The sequence below is a fragment of the Etheostoma cragini genome, chromosome 9 (assembly GCF_013103735.1).
Source record: "Etheostoma cragini isolate CJK2018 chromosome 9, CSU_Ecrag_1.0, whole genome shotgun sequence".
Lineage (NCBI taxonomy): Eukaryota > Metazoa > Chordata > Actinopteri > Perciformes > Percidae > Etheostoma > Etheostoma cragini.
This window is the reverse complement of record NC_048415.1, coordinates 5110798-5123230: the sequence shown is the minus strand read 5'-3', so window position 1 is coordinate 5123230 and position 12433 is coordinate 5110798. Positions and strand designations below refer to the sequence as shown.

The 12433-nt window shown below is 39.8% G+C and overlaps 3 protein-coding genes across 3 annotated transcripts; 2 read left to right on the top strand and 1 right to left on the bottom strand.

The window, feature by feature from the left end:
• Positions 1–1045: 1045 nt before the first annotated feature.
• si:ch211-162e15.3 (protein NCBP2AS2) lies at positions 1046–1760 on the bottom strand. Its single transcript, XM_034881573.1, has one exon. The coding sequence runs from the start codon at positions 1706–1708 to the stop codon at positions 1403–1405; it is 306 nt and encodes a 101-aa protein (XP_034737464.1). The 5' UTR covers positions 1709–1760; the 3' UTR covers positions 1046–1402.
• Positions 1761–2215: 455 nt separating this feature from the next.
• On the top strand, positions 2216–4556 carry fkbp2 (FKBP prolyl isomerase 2). Its single transcript, XM_034881572.1, has 2 exons — positions 2216–2724; positions 4115–4556. Exon 1 carries the CDS (start codon positions 2280–2282, stop codon positions 2694–2696), a length of 417 nt encoding a protein of 138 aa, XP_034737463.1. The 5' UTR covers positions 2216–2279; the 3' UTR covers positions 2697–2724; positions 4115–4556.
• A 1487-nt stretch (positions 4557–6043) lies between these two features.
• Positions 6044–9940, top strand: ncbp2 (nuclear cap binding protein subunit 2). The gene is made up of 5 exons (XM_034881571.1): positions 6044–6306; positions 6933–7019; positions 7952–8046; positions 8643–8781; positions 9314–9940. The coding sequence occupies exons 1-5, from the start codon at positions 6232–6234 to the stop codon at positions 9410–9412; spliced, it is 495 nt and encodes a 164-aa protein (XP_034737462.1). The 5' UTR covers positions 6044–6231; the 3' UTR covers positions 9413–9940.
• The last annotated feature ends 2493 nt before the right edge of the window (positions 9941–12433 follow it).

Genomic DNA, 12433 nt, shown 5'->3' with positions numbered 1-12433 from the left:
TAGCAAACACTGGAATTTTCTAGAGTCCAATTTGATATGTATCACAGATATTACATTTTCTAAGACTGTTGGTAATACAGCAAGCAGCAAATTCTCACATGTGAAAAGCCAAAACCATTAGATTGTTTGCTTGAAGAAAAACTATATATAACTACAGTACATATAGATTCATGTATCCTCAAAATAGCTACTGAATACTTTTCTGACAATACCCTTCATTAGTAATCATTTCAGCTCTACATGTCAGTAAAATATGCAATAATTGGATCAAGGGTTTGTCAAGGCTGAAACATGGGTGGGAAATATGAGGGGAAATGGTGCCACGGATCAGTCGTTGTACATGCTTTGAGCAGCCCACCGCTGTAAATTTACGCAGGGGGACTGACAGGGTAGTTAATGCTTACATTACTACAGTGAGCAAATGTCACAGGGAGCAATAAAATGTCCTCTTATCATTCTTATTCTTTCCAGTGTTTTATGTCTCGTTGTGAAAGAAAATGAACTATGAGTTACAACTTGAAGGCAGTGAACTGTGAACTTTACTCCTTCTGACTTTGCAAGTCTGACAATGCTTTTCTTACAATCAGTTAGTCTACACACCGCAATAGTTGCATTCACATAGGTAAATAAAATTATTTTAACCATCTAAACTTCTAAGATTAAGTTTTCATATCTTATTTTTTGCTTTATGTCCATATCAATGCTAAATAATATCAATTGACACTGTCAAGCAGTCACATTTCTGTTATGTTTAATTACCGTATACAGAGACAACAAAATTCATAGTATACATGAATTCAGATTTTTGCCAAGAAAAGTATTTACTAAAGATAGCTTCATGTAGCTACTGATCAATATAAGCTTTCCGGCAGGATTGGTGTCATGGTGCACACGGGTGGAGGGAAATGGAAAAACAGGGCATCATATAACTAGCAGTATGTGGTTATGTATTGTAGATTAATGTGAAAAGGTCATTTATAAAAGGCAGTTCCAGGGGTCTTTTTTTATTGAAATGACTTTGAAACATCAATTTTAATTTTAAGAAAAAGTGCACACTAATTCAAACATCCACCTCCCTTTTATGGCCAATTCCTACTTTTCCACTGGGACTTAAAGATAAAATAAACACTCCAGATTTCCATGGATTCTCAGAAATATGAATGAAGTGAATTTATTTTGTTTAGCCACAGTTTATCATAAATTATCTGACCATCTATTGCAGGTTAGTGTTTTCCGACTTAACAACCAGCATTCCTGATTGTGAACTTGGTCAGCGTCCAACATGTTGCAGGTAACCATCACACTGTTGTCGTGAATTACTGAGACAGATTGTGCCGTTCAATAAATTACAAAAACATGTTGTCATAACTGGCCACCCAGGTGCTATCTGTGTATTCCCAGTCTATTTTTTGATCTGTCTGGATCCGTCCTTTAATCCCTCCTTCACTTCTTTCACAAATGTCTCTCTGACTCGTCTGAGGCGGCTGCCCATCTCTCCCAGGTCACCAGGGACTCTGCCGGCCTCGTCCCGGACCTGCCGCAGCGTCTGTGACCGCATCACCCTCTCAGAGGCGTCCCTGCCGGCTATCTGAGCCTTGGTGATGGCGTAGGCTGTTATCTGGGCCGCCCTGCGAATCGGTCGAGACTCTGCCAACTTCTCAACAACATGGAGGTTGTTCAGGACGTTAAATAACATACGAGCGAGCATGTTGTCGAGAAATGTCCAAAGACCCTTGACTCGTTAGCTTAACGTTAGCCAGTTAGCTAACTAGCAGTCCCGTATTTCTGCCCTGTAATGAAAACAATAGTTAAATGGAGATAGATATTCGTAGACGGTATCGTATACTGTAATGTGTGTTGCGTTGTGGTGTAAATATCACTAACTTAGCTATATAACGTACATGAAAGGTTGACTTACTTCAGCTGAACCGATCATTAGCTTGCTTTTAGATGTCATAACATACTGTGGAGCGACGCGGAAGTTAGTTTAGATTCGATTCGTTTAGGTGTCCAATCCACAACTCAGAACTTCGCACGAATATGCAACCCGGAATCTACGAATATGAAGCTAACTTCAACGTTTTGGAAAACTGTTTTCCGGACATTTTTGTTGGTAACACCAACCGGAGAAATACGTCCGGTCGTATCGTAATATCCGCTTTCGGTACTAATTTCCCTTATTCATTCCCCATAGATTTTGGGCACGGAACGTTGAGCTTGAGTCTTCTCTCTAAACTAAACCCTTCAACACGTGGAAACTGTAGGTGGACTGTGCAGCCATGCAGGTGATTGTATTGTTCGCCGTGGCCGTGCTGTCTCTGAGCCCGGTGGCAGTTAGCGGAGCCGAGAAGAAGAAGCTGCAGATCGGCATCAAGAAGCGAGTGGACAACTGTCCTATCAAGTCTCGCAAAGGAGACGTGCTGAACATGCACTACACGGGCAAGCTAGAGGACGGGACGGAGTTTGACAGCAGCATTCCCCGCGACAGGCCCTTCACCTTCACCCTGGGCACCGGGCAGGTGATCAAAGGCTGGGACCAGGGCCTGCTGGGCATGTGCGAGGGCGAGAAGAGGAAGCTGGTCATCCCCGCCGAGCTGGGCTACGGAGACAGGGGAGCTCCCCCAAAGATCCCCGGAGGAGCGACGCTCATCTTTGAAGTGGAGCTGCTCAGCATCGAGAGGAGATCCGAGCTTTGATGAAGAGGAGATAGCAGACTTTCAAAACGTAAGTTATTACAAATGTGTGGTTTACCCTGCTTTGTATGCAGTAGTAAGATGCTCGGTAATGACATGAACCCCCTTGCTCCCCTTAGCTGCGCATTGTGTAGGCCTAAATTATTCCTGGAATGCAACATGGCCTCAGTTTCCTGTGAGGTCCTTTTGATTAAATGAATTAGAAAACCTGCACCATGTAAACTTAAAATCAAATAAAACCTAGACCTGAAATTCTTCTAGATTTGACACTAGATTTGAAATAGATTTTTATATCCAAAGAAAAATACATCAATATTAGACATTAAATCAGAATCCACCTTAATTCTGCAGAAAACAAGCCACATTTTATTTAAATACTGTTTATGGTCTGGATTTTCAGTTGTAACTATGTATTGTATTCACATTAGGTAAATCCCAATCAGATCTAATGGCAACGTAGGTGTAAACACATACAGGGAATTTAACTTTTTTCTTTTTTGTTGCTCTCATAGTAAACCGAAGTAGAAATGTGGCTAAAAACAATGCCAACAAAGCTGAACCAGGTAAACTTAAAACATTTGACTACTATTTACAAATATAAGTATTGATCCCTAATAACAAAAATAAATACAGATGTATAGAAAGTAACAGAATAGTAATAGAAATACAATTAAAGATGTACAGAACTAAAATAGAATCAAATGAAACAAGACATGGTTATCTTTGGTAATTTTGACAGTGGATTAGTTTTTAATATTGTAAGGAAGGTCTGGCAAAGCGAGACTAGAAATAATGGAACACAAAGGAGCAGTCACAGTGACCTGAAGAGCTGGAGGAGACAGGAAGTAGATACAATTACTTTTTATTTACAATATACAGTTGAACTTTAAAGATAAGATAAAGTTATGAGGTCATAAGGGGCAAGATTCCAGAACGCCCCATCCAAGCTTTCATTTTCTCAAAGGCAGAGCGGGATCTCCAGGGCTCAGTTTACACCTATCACCATTCCTAGCCACCGGGAGAACATAGGCAGGCTGGGGGAACTGAAATTACTGTTAAAAAACCCCAAAGTGATATTTTAATGCCATGGGACCTTTAAAAGAGAGCTAGTTATTCTCAGAAAATCAGCAAACATGCTTTTTACACCCTTTAGATTACGTTTTAACATTATGTTAAATGTTGAGGTGTTGATGGCCTTTAACCTCCATGGACTCCTGACAGAAAGCGTCTGCTCTGCTGAAGTGTCCTTTAGCCACACAACGAATCCTCCCTACCAACTGCACTTTCTGCTCAAACCCAACTTCTCTGTGAGGGATGACACTTTTTTCCCATAAAGATTAATCTAAAAAACAAGTCAGATTGAGAAACACATGCTGTTTTTTTACATACCTGTTTTGAACATTTTTATAATTTTCTATCAGGTTCCAGGAGCTGCTGCAGCATTACGTGAAGATCATCTGACCTCTGATGAAGACTACATGGGAAATCTGGGAGTATAAATAGCTCTCCCCCCCCCACATAGCCACTGTGCTCCTTTCACTGGCTTGGCTTATTGTGCTCTGATTTATTGGTCTGAAGTTTTTATATGCTACAAGATGTGGTGTAGGTCCATGAGTAGAACTGCCAGTAAACACCTAAACCTAGTATTTGGATGTGGATTGATAAGGGAGTCATGTCCTGCCGTGTCATCTAACATTTGTTTGTTATTGTTTGTGATTTATAAGCAGGTTTATTCATATTTTTACATTTGTTTCATTAAATAATTTAGTCAGAAATCAGGCAGGGGACAAATTAGGATCAATGTTTTTGTTCACTTTCAGTATTTGTATTGTGATAATAAAATGTTGAATTTACGGGAAAACAGTCTCATTGCAGTCTCATGTGGTTTTTAACAGTTCTCCTTGGCTTAAAATATGTTTATTTTTACAGATCTTAGCTGGTAACAAATACCTCCTGATTGTGGAACACAATACAAGAGAGAGTTCTAAGTTTGATACTGGTCTAGACCCATAGTAGACCTAGTCCTATTGTTGTGAAGTACAGGCTTCAAAGCACTTTTTTACACTCGTAAAAGTTGTATGTGAAGTCTGTTTTATGCACTGACATCTTACGGTTATACACCCTATAAATGTACTATAACACTTAACCATTAAGGTTTCTTTATTTTTAATTGTGCATGCTTTTAAGGGCAAATAGTGTGTTAATAATGTCAGCATGTTCCCGTGATTAGAGTCAGACACCAGTTTATAAAAAAGGAGTTCAATGTAAAGGCAAGAAGAAAAAAACAACTCAATTTTATATATGGTATAATATGAATAATACAAAAACAAAACAAAATCGTAAAATATCTAAAAAATGATGACCGGGGACAGTCAAACTAGGTTTCGTTTATTTCACACATCATCATTGTATCTATAAACACAATTTCAGGAAGTACAATGATCATATGCAGCCGCGTGAAATGGGGAACCCCAAATAAGCTACTAAAAGATTTCCGGAGGGGGCTCGATATCTAAACATACAACAAATAATAAACCAACCAAAAATTCAATTTACCATGGACACAATATACAATAGACCTTCACAGAAAAAAATAATACAATTAAAACAATTATAATACATTTTAAAAAATGCAAACAGATAAACGATCCTAGCACAAACATAGCACTTACGAAATAATTAACCATCATTAAGATAAGAGCAGTTTTTCCTCAAACGAGAGGAGTCTCTCAGTAGCCAATCACATCACATGGCAGCAGCCAATAGTGTGGCACCACATCTCCCAGTTCAGCTGCCTGCTTCAATAGTCATGTGACTTTGGATATTTTGATCAAATGGCTAAAGATGTAGACCCTGGTTGTATAAGCAGTCTACATATTTAAAATAACACATATTAAACATTTGATTAGTTTTAAGTGGGTAGGACTGAAAAAGTGCCCTTATTTTTTGGGCTCTGACATACTTAGGACTACATCTAAATCCTGTCTTGGTTCCATCTAAACGTGTTTCTGGTTTGTTAAAGTTATATTATTATAGCATGCGGTTGTAGAGTGAGATCCAAAAAACACATGGTGTGTTTTTCTTTTTAAATCAATGTACCAGTGCGTCAAACAAAGTCAGTACATGAAGAACACAGAAACAGGGGGCGCCGCTCAGTTAATGTGGGTGTTGAAATCAAGATGTTCCACCTAGAGTAATTCAAATATAGAAAGTACATGTTGGAAGAAATTAAACGATTTGGGATAACAGGAGATGAGAATAGAACATACTGAATGTGGTGAAAGTGGACAAGGCAGCTTATGATACTGATGAACACTCTGACGTAAAAAACCGAAAGTCTGACAGACCCTGTATGACACTGTAGGAGCAAACTTACTCCAGAAGATGGCAGTAGTCCAACGTTAAGGATGCAAGCTCTTGGTTTAAACAAAAAGAGAAGTAAAAGGAGTTCTTAAAGATTGACCGGAACCGGAAAAGCGTAACAGTTGCAAAGCTGCGGAACGCTGCATGCGTACCGACCATCTGTGACTTCTTCACAATGTCTATTAAATTAAACGCATTGATTAGCGATTCTTATGTTGACATTAGTCAATACAGAGATCAACATTTTAAGGTAAGTGGGGAAACATCCGGCAATGCTAGAGGCTTGTAACGACAAACGGATTATATTTTAGCTAACGGTTAGCTACCGTTAGCAAAACAACAAAGCGGACTGCTCGTGTTTGTATGGAGCATGTCACTCAGAGGGGATTGCTTTGATTTGGCACAGGCGTTAAGGACAGCTGTTATCGTCATATATTAACTAGCATTTGTTGTCCAGCGGTGTACTGCACGTAAGAGCTTCAAGCGTTTGGATTTATAGCGTTATTTTGGCTGTAACGTTAGCTAGTAGCTAGCTAGCTAGCTCAACGTTAACGTACATTCAGAACAGGATGCATTGCAAAGGACCGTTAGCCTTACGTAAGACATGCAGTGAAGTGATTGGTGCATACACAGACGTATTAAAATGAAAATAAACAATAAAGCAGAGTACTAATACAGAACAGACATACATATATAGCTAGCTTAACAATATAGAGCAGAAATATTACAACAAATATGTAAAGGGAACGATAACCTTACAAATATGTACATGTGTGTTTTACCATGGGAATAGAAGGCTGTATGGTTTTGTGCAGGGTGTATTATGTGTAATGGTCAGGTAGTAGCACTAACTAGGCATGTTGCTTGTGTTTTTAGGGTAACCGCTATGATCAGGAAAAGCTGCTGAAGCAGAGCAACACTCTCTACGTTGGGAATCTCTCCTTCTACACCACCGAGGACCAGGTAGGACACACTGCCATGGACGTTTGCACTTACAAGGAATTCAACTTATTGCATTGTTCTCAATGTAATTACACAAATATGTTGTATAATCATTATGTTCTTTTATAACAAGAATATGGAAAAAGTTTGCTCTGTCTACTTAAAGACTGAATGAGTGTGGTATACTTATTGGTTCTGTTTAAAACCAGATACATATTTGAAACCTTGTTGTTTGTATTAGTGTTCACAAGTATTTCCAGGATAGTCTCTTAAAGCCCCTGACACACCAACCAGACGGCTGACCCTCGGCAGAAAAGGCAGGTGGACCGCTCAGTCTCCCCTAGTTGGTCAAAAAAGTGCCTCAAACACACCAAAGAGACAGGGCACAATGTGTCACGGTTATAGCAGGCGGTGCTAATTTTTATAAAAATAAAACCGGCAGCTGATTTGTCGAACGTGACCAGGGGTCTAGTTTCTTCGGAAATTCAAAGCCAGACTGTCTTGGCGGCTTGTTCAGAATACAATCCCGTATTTTATTGTATTGTACTCACAGAAACATGTTTCTGAAAACATTTTAAGCAAGAAATAGGCCGTGCAGTTGCTGAATCTGTCTTCATTTCAGATTGACAAAGGTCAGTTAATAGGTTTTCGTCAGATTTTGAGAGGCTCTAGTCATGCTCATCCCGTTCTTCGTTTCCGGCTTTGCACTCCACCAATCAAATTGGTCATTTGAGTCCGACTGCCGGCAGTGCCCGCCTTCCGACTGAGCATGTCACGCCGGCCAAAATGAAGGACGACGGGCCGGAACACACAGAACAGACTTGAGTCACTGACCTGGCCAGACTGTCCGGCGGCCGATTTTTGGGTGGTTGTGTCACGGCCCTAACACTCAACAGATATTTATTATAATCTCTTACATGATTGTCACTTTTGTCTTTGTAACTGATGAACAGGTGCATGAGATATTTTCTAAAAGTGGAGACGTCAAACGCATCATCATTGGCCTGGATAAAGTCAAGAAGACAGCCTGCGGGTTCTGCTTTGTGGAGTATCCTTGCAAATATGAAACCCAATGAAAAATGATTTTAAAAATATTTGTATTAACGCGCATGCACAGCAAACGCATCTCGATGCCAGGTCAACAATCTCACTGCCTGTTTACTAACCAAAGTAATATGCATTATTATTATCAGCTATACGCTTTACCAACATAGCAGGAAATGTGCATCTTGTGCAAGTTTAGGAATCTGTAGTCTATATCTGCAACGTTCCGCTTCCGGAATTGCTCCGTTGCAGATGGGAATTTCCACAGAGTTTTGCTCTTTTCGGCCGGAGAACTGTTAAATCCAGACAGCTAGCTAGACTATTGTCCAGTCTGAGTTTTCTGTTGCACGACTTAAACAACTTTTGAAACAAGTTCCTTCCCGAGGCTATTTTCGCAGCGGCACCGTGGCTCAGCATGGTGCTTAGCACGCCCCAAGGGGATTGATTGGTTTGAAGAAATGCCAATGACCCACAGCACGTCTTTCTCGCATTCCGGGAAGCTGTGTGGACTAGCCAGACACTCCTTCGCACGCTGCGGAGGAAGGTCTGGCAAAGGGAGACTAAAGAGTCTGCAACAGACCTTAACCCCTGCTGTACCAGATACTACACACGTACAGGTGCAGAAAATGCAATGCGCTTCATTAATGGCACGCGGCTGGACGACCGTATCATCAGGACAGACTGGGACGCCGGCTTCAAGGAGGGACGGCAGTACGGCCGCGGCAAATCTGGAGGACAGGTGAGGATCAGGACATTTGTTTGATATGAGTATGAATGTGTATTCATCCCACAGCATGTCCTTCATTTATATTGAAAATGTTTTGGAAAACAATATAAAACACAGCATACTATGGTATTTGAAAAATGACTTGCTGAAATGGCATTAAAAGAAAAAATCAATACACTATATTATGACATTTTAATACACCAGCATGGTATTTGGAAAGTAATCTCCTGTCCGAAACAAATTATCCATGATTAACTATGGCCTTTTGGAGAGACGGCATTACTATACCATGGCATTTGAAAAATTAAATTCTATACTATGTTGTTAAAATACATAATCATGTGCAGTTGTGTTGTAGTGGTACACTGTGAGCTTTGTGTAAACAAGGAAACATAAATGTTGTACTAAGAACTAGCTCATTGAATGAAAAATACAAACCAGTACCCTCCTGCATGTAACTTTGGGATAAGACCCCATTCAACAAAAAAAAATAAAAAAAATAAAACACTTGTTTACTTGTGCCACTGGTTGTTTTTTTGTGTAGGTGAGAGATGAGTACAGGCAGGACTACGACCCAGCCAGAGGCGGCTACGGTAAGCTGGCTATGCAGCATAGACCCACAGAGGCACAGAACACCTTTTAGGCTGAACCCCACACCAGCAGTCTGCCTGGACTACGCAGAGCCCCACCCTCCTGGACCAGATGGATTCTTCAACACTGCCACAACATGCTACCACAGACTGTTTGTTCAAACTCTACAGCAGGTCAGCATGGACCACTGGACCCCAGAAATTAGCACCTGGTATTTATTTTGTTTTCTGTTCTGACTTCCTCTCTGACTTCCATACTTGCTATCGGTCTACATGGTACCCCAGGCCAAAACCCTTAGGGTACCATGAGATATTTAGTCATGGTTTCATTGTCCTGCGTCGAGGAATACCATACATTTCTCTACCGGCTGGGAGAGGCTCTGGTAGCATGTAGTGACTGGGTTGATGATGAATCAAATATCAAGACAAAAAGATTTATCTTGTTGGGTTGCCATCTCTGGTGACAAATAATCCTCCGCTGAATTAATGGTAAGGAAGCATTCTGTTCTTAAGTGATGTCCAGAAATGATCTTTGTCTCCCAAATTGGGTATACTTTTTTAAATAAATTTTTTTTGTGACATTTTTGACAAGTGATATTCATTTTTCCAAAGCACAATGTAATCCTAGTAAAGGTCTAATAATTAAACCTGCATTAATGGATTGTGTGGTAACTTTGGCAACTTGAAAACAAGCTGTGATCACAACACTGACATATCACCTTTTTAAATTGCCAGTTGCTTATTTACACATCCAGCAGACACGGAGCAATGTTGGCATTCATTTGGAGGGGTGTTTGTGGCCCCTGTCTAATATGTGGTTACTATTTTGGTCTGTTTTTGTCTTCACAAACTCCTGAGGGAAATATCTGTTTCTCTAACTGCTAAATGCTCTGTTTACCAGCTATTCATTAACTCTTGTCAGCTGTTGTGTGCTGGGCAGGTGGTGTGCATAGGCTTTTTGGAGATATTTAGCTAAAATCGTTGCCTGCTGCTGCTGGAGACAATGATGCAGAGGGATGTGAGTGTTAACCAAAACAGTAAAGTTATGGGCCGTACATCCAAAACAATAATCTAAGAGATGCTAAAAACTCTAAAAAGTAGGAGGAACTGCAGAGTCGGGTGATACAAGTTTGACACTAACATTGTTGAAGTACTCGAGACCGTTCTTGGTCTCAAGACCACTTTTCTAAACTCTTGTCTTGGAAGCTACGCCCTTTCCTTGTCTTAGATGAAGAGCACTCTTCATTTCATTTCAAGACTGTGACTGCAGGGATGTTATGAAATTGCCTGTGTATCGTCGTGATATATATGTATGTGTTAACATCATTACTGTGATTCGTATGTGAAACATACTCTTTCAAATGCAACCAATAACTTCAGTCATTTCTAGTTTGAAATGTGTTTCTGTTAAACACGTTCCCTGCCACCCTTAACTTGCTCTCCCAAAGTGAGTGTAGGTGAAAGGAGACAAAGCTCTGGCAGTCTCGGAGATGGCAGCCAAATCGTATAAGAACTTAATTTTTTAGCAACACTTATTAAGGAAACATAACGAGAGGTAAGTGACAGCAAAGCTAGCTAGAATAAGTTATCAATCTGCCTCTGTACCAAAACTCTTCACCCAAAGTGATGAAGCAATTATTAGTGAGCCGTGTAAATACTGTATGTTTCAGGGATCTAGTTTCAGTTGTTTGGTCTGGCCTTGGTCCTGTCTCAGTCTCGAGTCACCCTGGTCTCGGTTTAGGTGGTGCTGACTGGCCGCTACGATACTCATATTTCTCAGTTATGTCAAACATTATTAATGTCAAAATATGGATTATGTCAGTTCAAAGAGTAAAGTTGGAAACTAGATCAATTAGAATAGCTTTGTATCCTGTGAGGGTATTGGTATGGAATGCCATTTTATTTAAAATGAGTAAATACTTAAATGAATGAATACATGAATGAATAAATAAATAGACATGTCTTTGAAATACATCATAAAATAAAGGGGCAGTGAATACATGAATATTTAAATAAATGTATATATCCATTTAAAATGCAAATGGGCTGTATTATATAGCACTTTTCTAGTCTTAACAACTACTTTTTATATATATATATATATATATATATATATATATATATATATATATATATATATATATATATATATATATATATATATATAGTACAGGAACCATTCACCATTCATACACTGCTGTACAAAGTACTGCTCATCAGATAAACACTCACACACATTCACACTCCAATGGCGCAGCATCAGGGGCAACAGCGTCCTGCCTAAGGACCCTTTGAAATTGGACTGCAGGGCCAGGGATGGAACCACTAACCTTCCAATTTGCAAAAATGTCATTTAACTAATGATCCATTTTTTTTTTATCAATATTTACATTATTTTATTATTTCTGTATTTATTGCCTTATTTATAGAAGCCACATGCAAAGATTATAGAGTAGCATATAGCAAAAAGGGATAAAAACAAAATATGATTTGATTGAAAAGTGAGAGGAGAAAAATAAACAACTCAAAGGTGATCTTTTTTAAATTTATGCTCACAATAACCAGTAAGCTAACCGCTAACTGCGCAGTAGGCCAACACACTGCCTTCCTGACTGAGCCCCATGTTGTGGTGTGAGTGCATGAAAAACAAGTGAGCCAATAAGTCAAAATAGTTACCTAAAAGTAATTTCTTGTCACAATACCCTCCTTTCAGCCACATTATCCCTTTTACTGCATTCTCCATCCATCCACCAGATGTCCTCAGACTTTGCCACCTGCCTTCTGGACCTAAGCCTGTTTGTGTTGCCTGTTCCTTTGTTCTGACCTGTTGCCCATACCTGACCTGCTCACCTCTCCTTCTCCTTTTGAGTTAGTTTGAACTGTTGTTGCCATCCTGTAAGCCTAAACCTGCCCAAATTCCCCTTTGTTCATACGTGCCTGGTATGTATTTGTTTTTGTTTGCCATTCCTCCTCCCCCTATTGCCTCTCTCTCTTACATAGCTAGATATACACTCACCGGCCACTTTATTAGGTACCCCATGCTAGTAACGGGTTGGACCCCCTTTTGCCTTCAG

Coding starts and splice junctions, on each gene's coding strand:
- si:ch211-162e15.3 (XM_034881573.1), bottom strand. CDS start 1,708: ATGCTCGCTCGTATGTTATTTAACGTCCTGAACAACCTCCATGTTGTT.
- ncbp2 (XM_034881571.1), top strand. CDS start 6,232: ATGTCTATTAAATTAAACGCATTGATTAGCGATTCTTATGTTGACATT. Junction 6,307..6,932: donor ACAGAGATCAACATTTTAAG/GTAAGTGGGGAA, acceptor TTGTGTTTTTAG/GGTAACCGCTATGATCAGGA. Junction 7,020..7,951: donor TCTACACCACCGAGGACCAG/GTAGGACACACT, acceptor ACTGATGAACAG/GTGCATGAGATATTTTCTAA.
- fkbp2 (XM_034881572.1), top strand. CDS start 2,280: ATGCAGGTGATTGTATTGTTCGCCGTGGCCGTGCTGTCTCTGAGCCCG.